Source organism: Capsella rubella, unplaced genomic scaffold (genome assembly GCF_000375325.1).
Source record: "Capsella rubella cultivar Monte Gargano unplaced genomic scaffold, Caprub1_0 scaffold_6, whole genome shotgun sequence".
Classification (NCBI taxonomy): domain Eukaryota; kingdom Viridiplantae; phylum Streptophyta; class Magnoliopsida; order Brassicales; family Brassicaceae; genus Capsella; species Capsella rubella.
Window position 1 is genome coordinate 6,004,069 of NW_006238918.1, and position 12,087 is coordinate 6,016,155.

General features: G+C 37.5%; 4 protein-coding genes and 2 pseudogenes across 6 annotated transcripts in view; 2 read left to right on the plus strand and 4 right to left on the minus strand.

The window, feature by feature from the left end:
- The first annotated feature begins 63 nt into the window (after positions 1-63).
- LOC17882523 (F-box/kelch-repeat protein SKIP6) lies at positions 64-735 on the plus strand. Its single transcript, XM_006289781.2, has one exon. The coding sequence runs from the start codon at positions 64-66 to the stop codon at positions 733-735; it is 672 nt and encodes a 223-aa protein (XP_006289843.2).
- Positions 736-2,867: 2,132 nt separating this feature from the next.
- LOC111830098 lies at positions 2,868-4,509 on the plus strand (annotated as a pseudogene).
- A 555-nt stretch (positions 4,510-5,064) lies between these two features.
- On the minus strand, positions 5,065-6,684 carry LOC17881873 (annotated as a pseudogene).
- Positions 6,685-9,123: 2,439 nt separating this feature from the next.
- On the minus strand, positions 9,124-10,574 carry LOC17881869 (auxin-responsive protein SAUR21). Of its 3 annotated transcripts, none has more exons than XM_023781231.1 (3): positions 10,379-10,574; positions 10,055-10,118; positions 9,124-9,560 (listed from the first exon to the last, which is right to left on the minus strand). In XM_023781231.1, the coding sequence occupies exon 3, from the start codon at positions 9,549-9,551 to the stop codon at positions 9,273-9,275; it is 279 nt and encodes a 92-aa protein (XP_023636999.1). In that variant the 5' UTR covers positions 9,552-9,560; positions 10,055-10,118; positions 10,379-10,574; the 3' UTR covers positions 9,124-9,272. The 3 variants fall into 3 exon arrangements, with proteins under 3 accessions (XP_023636999.1, XP_023636997.1, XP_023636998.1); XM_023781229.1 differs by having other exon boundaries at positions 10,055-10,184; XM_023781230.1 differs by having other exon boundaries at positions 10,055-10,189.
- Positions 10,575-11,518: 944 nt separating this feature from the next.
- On the minus strand, positions 11,519-12,062 carry LOC111830099. Its single transcript, XM_023781228.1, has 2 exons — positions 11,743-12,062; positions 11,519-11,676 (listed from the first exon to the last, which is right to left on the minus strand). The coding sequence occupies exons 1-2, from the start codon at positions 12,013-12,015 to the stop codon at positions 11,590-11,592; spliced, it is 360 nt and encodes a 119-aa protein (XP_023636996.1). The 5' UTR covers positions 12,016-12,062; the 3' UTR covers positions 11,519-11,589.
- Positions 12,053-12,087, minus strand: part of LOC111829905 — a 1,924-nt gene continuing 1,889 nt past the window's right edge. Inside the window, exon 3 of the mRNA XM_023779945.1 lies at positions 12,053-12,058. Coding sequence (XP_023635713.1) covers positions 12,053-12,058 — 6 coding nt within the window. The remainder of the gene's footprint in view (positions 12,059-12,087) is intronic.

Sequence of the window (12,087 nt, forward strand, 5' to 3'; positions counted from 1 at the left end):
ACATCGGAAGTCACTTTGTTTGACTTTACCGATCACACTGTGAGCCCCCTTAAGCCCATGAAGATGGCTCGAAGCGGAGCATCGGCAAGCTTGATAGACGAGAAGAAGATTTACGTGTTTGGAGGGTGCTGGGATGTCGCTGATTCCTCAAACTGGGTAGAGGTATATGATCTCCAAACCGATACTTGGGAGTTCTTGTCTGTCTTTACGCCTAAGATGCCCCTCAAAATCCGACAAAGTGTGGTGACGGACAACAACAAGCATGTTCACGCGGTGGATGAAGATGGTCAAATATTTAACTTCTCAGCAACTGAATGTGCGTTTGAGTCAGACGGGAGAAGAGAGTCTAACCCAGAAAATAGAAGCAATTGGCTTTTTGCTGTTGGTGACACGATTTTCTGCCGTGGTACCGGCGGGAAAATACTATGGCGTTTTCCATCTCAGTTGGATTGGAAGGAAGTGCATGGTTTGGAAGAGCTGCAGCAGCAACACTCTGGTTTTGATATCATCAAAATGTTGATCCACTCTAATGAGAGGATGGCCATCTTATGGGAAGCCCGGCCTCAAGGTCCTCAACACATTTTGGAGCTTTGGTATGCCGAGATTTCCATGGTGAGAGGATGCATAGACGGTGTATTGGAGGTTTTGGGGACGATTGAGTGGTCCGGTCCTATCTTCTCAGACTCATCAGTTACTGGCCTGAACTTGTTATTTGCTGAGACTTTCTATCTCTGAATATTTCTCAATCATTATTTTTACTTTTTTTCCTGTGATTTATACAATTTGCAATTTAGTCTGAAAGTTTTTACTCTTGTGCTCAGGGAACAAAAGAAACCTCATCTATAACTACAATAGTTTTTTTCTTTCTTTCTCCACTTATCCGTGTTAAGGGTTCCCACCCAGCAAGAGAGGTAGATGATATAATTGTAGTAGCATCGTTACAAAAACACAAGTGGCAGCTGAGGATGATGTTGTTGGAAGAAGATACATATGAAGAATTAAGATTAATATCGTCAAGACAAGTTTGGTTGGGTTTTTGTGGCCCAAATCAGCTGTACTGATCTTAATGAATCTAAGAATCTGCAATCGCAAACATAGCAATACTGATAAATTTGTTTAGCACTGATCAACTATATCGACCTGGTTAATGAATCGGTTTAAAGCAGCATTATTCATAAGGGTTATAAGATTCATACTAAACAGAGTGATACTTTTTGTTTACTGTTTTACAACAAAATGAAAATGTTAAACCATCTGAATCTCTACATCTCTTTCGTTGCTTTTTGCAAACTAAAGCCAAAATCCTTCACCTGTTAATTTGGTTTGTAATCTCATATTAGACTTTGTGAAATTTATATTTTGCTTCCACAAAGAGAGGTTTCACATAATCACATTATGTGCTGCAAGGTTTAAAAGTCTATTTGATGAAGATTAGAATACCATCAAAAGCAAATTAAACCAAGCAAAATCTGTGTTGAACTCTTTTGATTAAATTTTACTTTTACTAGATATTTATAGATAATTCTCTGTTTTATATCAGATGTAGTTTCAGAAAAGTTCAAATTTTGAGTATGCTTTTTGTAGCAGGGCCTGTTCCAGGTTTTGAGCTGATGATATCTGCTAATGATATCAGATGCCATATGTTTTTGCAGAACTAGAGTTTAACTCCTTTTATGATATCTTATCGCCTATTTTATAACTGTTAAATTGTGATTACTTATGTTATACTACTCTGTGCTTACTAAGTTAGTCTTTCCCCTGTTTCTTTGCTTTGCTCGTTGAAAGAAAAAAAGAGTGATACAGACCAAATGTTCTTCCTTGTACGTTCATTTCCCTTTGACAGATTCTTGTTCTTGTTTACTAACTTTAAACTGTTTGATCTTCCATAGGTAGCATAATTCAACACATGGGCTGCATCGTGGGATTGTGATTCGCTCAATCGAACAAGAGAGGATTGGATACATAAATCAAGAAGAAGCGGGAAATGACCGCGGAATTATATTCTTTTGGAGAGAAAATGGAGAGTAAAAGTGGGTTCATGAGATTCCAGAGAATGAGAATATGAGAATCTAAAACTAAAGAAAGCTTGGTGAGTCGCATTCTCAACTCAAGAATCGTTTTTTTGTTCATCTCAACCCAAACCCCCCATAAAAAAAAAAAGACTATTCGGGTCTGTGTCTTTCCACTTTTATTAGTCTCGTTTTTTATATGTGATTTTTATGGATATTTAAGTGAACTGTGTGGATTCTTATAAGCACAACAACAAAAGACTTTAGGAGAATCTCTGAGAGTTTTTGTGTTCACCACAATGACTGTGTTGTCTGCATCCAACCGAAAGCAGCAAATGTAGCAGTTTTGTGCTTTTTGATTAATAAATAAAAGAGACGATGGCACCGCCACTGGTTTGCCTATGTTCGACATCTCTCGTACCATTCTTATAAAAAGATTGATCGTCTAGTTGCAAGTAGTTGGTAGTATCCATTCTTGTTTTTCTTACTTTTCAGTTTATACATTCTTTTGTTCGTTTACTTTCTTCTATATTCGTTTACAATACATTTATTTCTAAAGTTGTTTATAACCCTTTGGGAACATGGAGAAGTAAGATTCCCCATTGATTAAAAGAAAAGAACTTTGGATAAGCTCAAAAAAACTTAACACCTTTCACCTAAAAATAGATGGAACAGAATAAACCGGTTCTGTGACCGGTCCAAAAGATTCTTTATCTAATTTGAAATTTCTCCACAGATCAAGGTTGGACACCGGTACGTGCTCGGTTTGTTTAAGATGACGTGTCGACTGATTAGATCCTATTGATATGAAGCTGTGGCCGCAGGTGATCGGTGGGTTCTCTTTCTTTGTCGAACTGAGGAACAAGGCAATAGTGACGAGAGTATAAACCCTACGACCCAAAACACAGAAGAGAAGAAACAAAGGAAAGTTCCGATTTGGGTTTCTCGAGCTCTGCTTCATCTTGCGAAGAAAATGAATGATTCTGGGCATGAGATCGAAATCAGATGCCATCATTGCGCAGGCCCTCTTACGAAAAATTTGGTATTTTTTCCCCATCTAGCATGAATTTTTTTCATACACAGATTGCTACAGCAGAGGAAAAGAGTTGATTTTTCATAAACAAAGCAAAGTTAGTTCTTTTACAGAATTGGAAGGTGATTGATTTCAGGAAACCAGTGAATGGACCGTGGCTCCGTTCATCAGGGATAGCTTTTCTATGGTATGTCTCTTTCATGATGTTTGAATCTCTTGAAGACATATTCAGATCTTTTAGCTTAAAAAGCTCTACTTTTGATGTTTCTAGATTGGATCAGCAGTTGGTGGTACTGCAAGTGCATTTATTGGATTTAACCATGGTACGAGAGTTTCTCTTGACTTTAAACCCTCATTGATTGTTATCTCAGTTGTTATACTCTTGTGATTATTGCTTTTAATTCTCTGAGATTGGTTTCTTATATTGGTGTCTGCCTGTATAACCAACTTCACCCTCTAATTTGCGCAAGTTATGATTTTGTATGACTTGAAGAAACAAAGAGTGGTGGCAGTGTGTCAGAATGTTTAAAAAGCTACTATTGTTTTCCTAGTCTGTTCTGAGTGCATTTGATTCTCGGTTGTCTAGATTATGTTGAACTTGCTGTAACAGTCGACATTCTTTTATCAGTATTTGTTTTCTAGCTATGTTTTAGTTAAGAGTGGTAGCAGTTAGATTTAAAGCTTGCTCGAAAAAGAGTTTGCATCTATCTATTTGTAACTCATTTTAATGCTCTTTTGGTGCAAACAGCAATGCCATTCTCCGCAAGTGGATAAAAGGACCCATGTGGTTACATTTTCTTGTTGGGGTAAGTTATCAACAAAGATACAGAAATCTTATGCTCTCTTCTTTTCATAATTCGTGATTGTTTCATACATAAACCGTCCTGTAAAGAAACCAGTAAATTGTTTAGTCAATTGATGTTTCTTCATTTCTGTATTGATGCAGGCACCACCTGTCATAGTTGATAGTTCTTTCATCAGCCTGTGCTGGACTAGCAGGTTTGAGTTCTTCTTCTCCTCCTCACTCACTACTTTTGATCACTCTCAATCACGAGAAGAATGAATCCCGATGTTTCATATGATGTTATCTTGGTTTCTGTCAATAACTTTGAATGCTGCATCTTCCTTTGGTGGAATGTTTGCAGGTGGTACTGAACCGGCATGGGCACAGCTCGCGTCATCTCTATACCGAGCAGCAGTCCATTTGTCTCAGGCACTACATGCGCAAAAGAATAATGAAATGCAAAAGTCTACAACTTATCCTCTGTAAACCACACACAGCACAAGTCTCTCTTTTGTTCTTCTTCTTTTCCATCATTTTTTCCTGTAAGTCAATCTTTTCTTTGAGAGGATTTATATTTAAAATAGGTGTAAATACTCCTATTTTATAAATATAAGGATTTATATTTGTTGTTTCCAGGACCTGTGAGGTTTCTTAATAATAATTGCACAGTTTTGGCACAGATTTATATTTGCTCTTTCTACGAGGGTAGTTAGTTCAGTAATTTAGTGGATTAGGGTAAAAGCATTATAAAACTCGAGCAACTACGCTACAATGAACTTCAAAACTACTTGATCTTATCTGAGCTGAGAAAAAGGGTTAATCGTTAGGGTTTTAGATCTTCTCCGGCCAAAGAGCAACCCCAGTACCCTTCCTTTTGGAAGGTATGGTCGGCTGCTCCGGTTACGGGTTAGCTTCGAATTGCCTAATTGTCATTTGCCCTTTGTTTTCTGCGATAAAGACTGCTTGCAGCCTGAGCGTACGATTTACTCGGCGCTGTGATGGCTACTGCGAGCTTTATCAACCCCAACAATACATATGTGTTTTTGAAAGTTTTTAAATTTGATTTCAAGGTTTCTTCTTGTTTTGTTTTTGGTCCGTCCCACTGATGATCCGAATCTGTGGATTCTGGTATATTAAGTTTTCAAAACTTCTTCATTGCTGTTTCTTTCAATCTCGATTTGAGAAATTATATATATATATTTTTCTTTTTTCCCTTTGTTTTGTTCTTACCAGCCAGATGATTACAAATACTTGTTGTTCCTAATTAACTTGTAATTTGTAATTCTTTGTAGCCTGCAATACAGAGTACAAAGTCTATTGCTTCTGTTTATAGTTTCCTAAACACTCTCAGAGGTTAAAATAACGATTAGATGCAAGTAAAGAGTTATATAGAAGAACCTAATAAAATCAAGTCATGTTTAGATTCTAGGAAGATAAGAAGCTTATATTCAGACAGCAGCTGATTTTTTCCCATCTCTGACTTCTTCTCTTAATGTGTCTTCTTTGATTGTTGTTGTTGCAAGTTGGCGTTACTGTCTCTGACCTTAGAGCTGTGTGGCTTCTTCTTAGAGATCTCAGGGCCATTTGCAATGTTTCAGGGGCTATCAGCGGCTGCTCCATTGTTCCGATGGTGTTTGAGCAAACAGGACAAAGTGGGTCTCGGGTTTGAGCCGTTGGAGTCACTTTATCTAGACATTCAAAATGGTAGACGTGATGGCAGGGGAAAACACCAGCTGCTGGCATGTCTCTGGATCTCAGTATCTTGTATGGGCACCATGGAGATTTCTGAGATAAAAGCTTCTTGCAAACCCCGCATCTATGTTATGTTGGTGAATCTGGTTCCTTGGATTTTGGGTTTTCGACTTCTGTTTGAGTGGATCTTTCTACATCCAGCATCATGTCATTGCTATTTGAGTTTGTTGATGCTTCATCTACCGCTGAGACTTGATGGTTTCTCATGGACATCAGAAGACTGGAGTCAGGATTTGTGGATAAGTCGTCTTGGTTATTATCAGGTTCAGGATTCTCTATATCTGAAACCGGGTTGCAGAAGACTTGAGAGTAAGAGCAGTGAGGAAGGTTAAAAGGCTGCTTGCTTGGAGTCTCCCATGGGACAGACGACTCAGAGAGAGACAGTAAAGACCTAAAACTCGTTGAGATGGCTGTACTTTCTCTATCAAAACCATTCTCCTGAGGCACAGTCATAGCAAGAGCTACAAGGTTCAGCCAAAGATGAAATCATGAATAATATTGGAAATGTAAAGAAAAATAACTTACCTCTTTCGAGCATTGAGGATTTGAGCTAGTTGGTCTTGTTGGTACGCTATTAACAATGCAGGGTTTCTGTTCATTCCCACCAGAAGCAGACGATGTTGAAGCCCATCTTGGCGATTGCTGAAATCTGAACTCCAGACTTTTTCTCTGTCTACTGCTGCTTGAGTACAATTCAAAACCGTGACCCTCATCGCTCATATCTTGGTCCAAACCATCTCTAGTATATCCAGCAGGTGAGAAGCTGAAACTAGTCGGCCATTGCAGGGTATCATCTTGACTCAATGAAGGAATATCCCTTCCGGTGCGGGGTGGTGATGATTTGGTAGTAACCAATGGCCTTGAGGCCACAATGCAACAGAGTGCACCCGTTTTGAGCTCTGTTTGATTGTCACTGCCGTCAAAGTCTAAACGATACTGCCAAAAGGAAGAGAGTTGTACATAAAGAAGGATATCAGATAAAACCAAACCCCTTTTGTTACTTGTAAAGTAAACAATTGTGGAAAGATGAGTCAATGATTATAATCTCTATTAATATAGTCTATGAATAAAATTCTTGATTATAAAGCTAAATGCTTAAAAAGTTGCCACCAATCAATCTTTTAAAAGTCAGATTTATGTATTTTTAAGTTTAATTTCCTTAGTTATACAAAAAGACGGATTATACATAAATCTATATATTGTATGTATTTAAAATTTAATGTATCAATTGAATAATGTATGTAGATCCTTTTCTTAGATATGTTTCTTCTAGTAAACAGAATTCGACTAGATTGATTATTTCATTTTGTTATGGAATAGTAAAATTAGGTAAAGCCAAAAATAAAAGTTGATTTGTATTAAAAAGTAAAACACCAAATTTGTATTAAATCGAGGGATAAGATTTACACCAAGAAGGAAGTAGTGTTAAACTCTGTTTTATTGTGAATACTGAATACCAATTTCTAACAAAGCTTGGACTAAACCACTAAACTAAATGAAGTTTCAATATTTTATTGGCCCTAAACTTATAATGTTCTGTTCCTGCCTAAAGCCTTTGTTGGGCTTTAGCTCCGGGCCAGGCCTTCTTGCTTAAGTTTAGAATCTGAGTTTCCCGAACGTTTTTGAATTTGTTTTTTTCTAAGAACCGCGCAATAGTCACCGACATTACAAATAAAATGCAGAATAGGGTAAACCGGATTTAACCATATTCATATAGCTTAATATCATCTTGGATTCAATTTTTTGTTTCGTAACAAAGGCGCTCACTTTTTCTTCTGTTAGCTTTCTTCTTCCTCTCTCGTTTCATCTTCTTCTTCTTCTTCCTCTCTCGTTTCATCTTCTTCTTCATCTTCTTCTTCATCTTCTTGGCTAACCTCCGATTTCTTTTTCTTTCATCAATTGCTTACTCCTCCTGCGTGAATCTTCTGCAACCATGGTGAAACAGAATGAGAAAGATCAAAGCAAGAAAGATCAGAAAGAGATTGGTAAGTGAATACTTTCTTTAATGTGTGTTCTTTTAGAAGGCTGTTAGTTCGAATCTAAGAACAAAATTCTTGATTTATGTGTTTACGAATCTCTTGAATAAAGAACGCTGGAAGGTGATCGCTAAGAGATTTTCGAAGGAAGCAAATGCGATCATGGACTCGCTTGGCTTCGACCCCATCAAAGGAGGATTAGGTCCCAAAGGTGAAGGGAGGAAATATCCATTAACTGGTATGGTGCGTAAGAAGAGGGCTGGTTTGGGTTACGAAGGTGGGAGTGATGATGAAGAAGATGAGGATAATTTTGATGATATTCAGTATCTTGAGTATGTTGACAATGTTGATGAGGAAGAGCTTGTGAGATCATTCAAAGCAGAGGTCAATGCACTAGAAGCATCAAAAAAGCAATCTAGCTTTGCAATAAAGAATAAGCCCAAAAAGACTGAATCACGACCTCATGTGGTAATCTGCTTTGTGTTTTGATTCGTGGTAGTTTATCTCATTGTTACGTTTTGCTTGTTTCTTAATTTAGCCATTTTCTTTATGTTTCAGATTTCGCATCAAATCGTCAACAGTGCTCTTGAGAAAGAAAGTCTTATACGGTTGAAAAGCAATATGACCCCTCGTTTTACAATCAACGTCAAGAGCAAGCCTAAGATTCCTGATCCTGAAGATGGAGAGGACAAACCGAAACCTCTCGTGCCTTATGATGAAGAGACTGATGAAGATGAGCTCAGCAACACGAGGCCTCTGGTGCCATATTGTATTTCTGAAAGTGACGAGACTGAAGAGGCCAAACCGAAACCTCTCGTGCCTTATGATGAGGAGACTGATGAAGATGAGCTCAGCAACACGAGGCCTCTGGTGCCATATTGTATTTCTGAGAGTGACGAGACTGAAGAGGCCAAACCAAAACCTCTCGTGCCTTATGATGAGGAGACCGATGAAGATGAGCTCAGCAACACGAGGCCTCTGGTGCCATATTGTATTTCTGAGAGTGACGAGACTGAAGAGGCCAAACCGAAACCTCTCGTGCCTTATGATGAGGAGACTGATGAAGATGAGCTCAGCAACACGAAACCTTTGGTGCCATACTGAGTTATGAGAGTGAAGTAGATGAAGAATTCGCTGATGGGAAAGCAAAACAAAGTTTATAGCATGAAAATTGTAAAGCACAATAGTCGTACACATGTTTTCATTGCAAATCACCTAGAGTGGTTTTTGTGGTTACAATTTTAAAGCACAATAGTCTAGTACACATGGTTTTTGTGGTTACATTTTTAGTGTTTTACACAGCAGAACGCTATAGCAAAAGAGGACCGGGCATTAAACTGAGATTTACAGGATAGAACTGCTCTGGTTCTATCTTCTAGGTTTTTGTATTTTTGTGTAGTGAGATAACTGAAATCACAATCTTAAGATTGAGTTAAATTAACAGAAGAAGAGAAACTTTTAGTGAAGATATAAGCAAATCCTCGAGATATATACATTATATATAATGAAATACGACAGCATGATGAAGCTTTTAGAAAACTTTCTGCAATTCGCATTAACACCATTGTTTCTCACACGCAAAAAATGGCATTTCACATTTGAGTACTGTAACTACTTGAACAACTCTTTTCTTTGAGGAAAAAGGTTGATATGTTTACACTGAATAAATTATATCTCTAACTCGAGCTAAATAATGTTAGATCTATTTTCTTTTCGGATCATCTTCCCTGTAGCGCAGAAGTTACAGAGATGAAGGCATCTTCAGGACAAGGGATCGTTAAGCCGCCCATCGGATGGTCGAACCCAAACACTTCCTCTGATTTACTGAGAAGAGCATGAAATGAAGGCTGGTTCAAGTATGAGAGTGGCACCATATATCTCTTCTTCTGGACCTGGTCCTCACCAACATACACTGCAAGAAACCCTTTTGGTGTTGTAGCTGTTACAGAGCGGCTCAGAATCTTCTTTGCACCCAAGAAACTTCTCACCAAAGCCATATTTACTCTCTGAAAATGTAGACTGAAGATGGATTAACGATAACAAGTTGAATGCTCCGAACCAAGCCTTGGATTTTGTTTACTACTTGGTAATATAAAGCCTTGGTTCTGTTTCCGGATGTATATATAGATCAATGAAGGAGTTAAAACCACCCTACAACCAATGAAACTGTGGTCTACAAGCATGGGACATACAAGAACATAGTTTCACATGGTTTTGTTTTCCAGATAGATAGATGAGAAACAATGAAAGCTAAGCTAATGAAAATTTGATGCACTTCACAAGGGTTTGTTTTCTCAGTGTCTTTATAATTAATAAAGAGGAAAAATGAGATATTGCAACCTTATCTTGTCTATAATAATACATTAGCAGGTTTGGTTTCTTAATTATGTGGCGGGACCTTAAGTTGCCTACCAAGAGACCAAGAATGACACATTCATGTTCAAAGGACGTAATCTTGGGATGGAAAGTTAAATTTGATTGAAATGTAAGTGTGACTGACCTGTCAGGCTGTCACATCCATGAGGATATATCTCTGCAAGAACGTCAGCTACTTCATCCAACCCCTACCATCAGATGGGGCCTTATGAGATCAAAATGTTGGGCAAGACTTGAAAAACCGTACATATTGGCTGCACTTTTTATGAGTCCGAAAAGACAGATTAGTTATCTTAAAGTGGTATAAATCTGTAAAAAGAAGTTCCCAAGACCTCAAACCACACAAGAACTTCTCAAGTTCTCATATCTTTTTCAGGAAACAGGAAGATCTTTCTCTCTGCAATCATCTCTAAATACAAAATAAAAAAAGGAAAAAGATAACACATACCCATCAAACAGTCCATGGCTTTTGGAGTTCCTCGTATGCTGCAATCAGTGCAATTCTTCCGGCAAGCGAAACTGTTTGCAACCTCAAAGTTCTACTGATGTTCCAAAATCCAAATGGATACTTTGCAATGTACGTAGGGGAAAGCCAAAAGAAGAGACATGTGAGTCCAATATCGTTCTTGAGCCAACCATCGTTTCATGATCTACTAAGAAAGGCAGAGGATGAATTTGGGTTTGATCACCCAATGAGTAAACAAACAATCCCCTGCAGTGAAGAAACCTTTGGAGCTCTCACCTCTCGTCTCCAAAACACACATCCCACTCTATAAATTATTCTTGTTAGTCCACATCTTGTACATATAAAACTCTCCCTCCTATACTAATTAATGTAACATTTCTGTGATTGTAAGAGATATTGAGCTCCTAAACTAATTCAAAGAATACGTTCTCAAAGTTCCAAGATAATCAAACTAAAAAGATGAGATATTGAAGGTTCACATAAACTAAGAAAGAGGTAATCTTTCTTATTCCATGACCTCAGGTCAAATTTAATAGAGCTTCTAAGCTTAAAACCAAGTTAGCTTCTCTAATCCTCAAGACAAGGTAACAAACAAACACGCAAGAAGTAAAAAAAAAAAACCAACTTATCTACTTGTAAACGGGTCGACTCTTCTTAGCTACCTCAACTATACTGCTTCTTTGATATACACCATGTACTTTTTGCCTCTTTTCTAAACACCATCAATAATTTATTTCTCTATTAAACATCACAAACTAAATATTATCATTCAATTGCAACACTGCGACTATGAAGTGTGGTTACACATACTAAACCGGTAATAGCGTTTTTTAAATATCACGACTGCGTTTAATAAACCAAAAAACGTTAATCCCATACAATTTTCTTAACTCTTCTTCTTCGTAATATATAAAGAACTCCAATCCTTGGAGTTTATATTGTATCAATAAACCCAGAATATATATAATTATAATTTTTGAACGCCAACAAGTGATTCTAAGTAGTTGTTTTTGCATTGCAAAACAAAAGGAATCTAATAGTTTTTTTGGTCAACAACTTAATTGAAAGAAAAAGAGAATTAAAGCTCATGTTTACAAAAAACAAAGAAAATATCACCAGAATAAAATTAACTCCAAATAATGTCATTCATGCAAAACTAAACTAAAGGAACACGTTCATAGTACTTATTAAATTCACTCATGAACCACCATGTCGGAGCTTGTTTGTGATGGTTGCGTGAGAGATACTATATCTGGTACTTGAGACGATGATGACCCGACCTGAAAAATAAACACAAACAATTTACTAAACGAACCAGAAACGAATTGAAAAAAAGTGGATTTTACCTCAGTAGTTCTTTGTCTCTTTTTCTTTTCTCTTGGATATTTCATACACCCAGCTGCATTATGGCCAGTTTCACGGCAAGACGAACAACGTATAATACGTCCCTTTCTTCCAAGTGTTTCTTTTATTGTTTTCTTCTTTGGTGACTCGTGTTTTCCTTTAATCCTTTGATACTTCTTCTTTCTATTTTTCTTTTTCTTCCCAAGTTGTATAGGCTCTGGTGGTGCTGTTACCAAACGATACGTTGATGTCATCCAGAATTTTGGGCCTCTCATTGGATGTATGGACTGCTCGTAATTGTCTCTCCACAAATCAGTGCTGAAAAATCCTGATACATAATCTTCAAC

What these genes read in the sequence shown, in the direction of transcription:
- LOC17882523 (XM_006289781.2), top strand. Translation starts at nt 64, where the DNA reads ATGGCTCGAAGCGGAGCATCGGCAAGCTTGATAGACGAGAAGAAGATT.
- LOC17881869 (XM_023781231.1), bottom strand. Translation starts at nt 9,551, where the DNA reads ATGGCTTTGGTGAGAAGTTTCTTGGGTGCAAAGAAGATTCTGAGCCGC.
- LOC111830099 (XM_023781228.1), bottom strand. Translation starts at nt 12,015, where the DNA reads ATGAGAGGCCCAAAATTCTGGATGACATCAACGTATCGTTTGGTAACA. An exon ending in AGAGACAAAGAACTACTGAG is followed by an intron (nt 11,677 to 11,742) that starts GTAAAATCCACT and finishes TTTATTTTTCAG; the next exon opens with GTCGGGTCATCATCGTCTCA.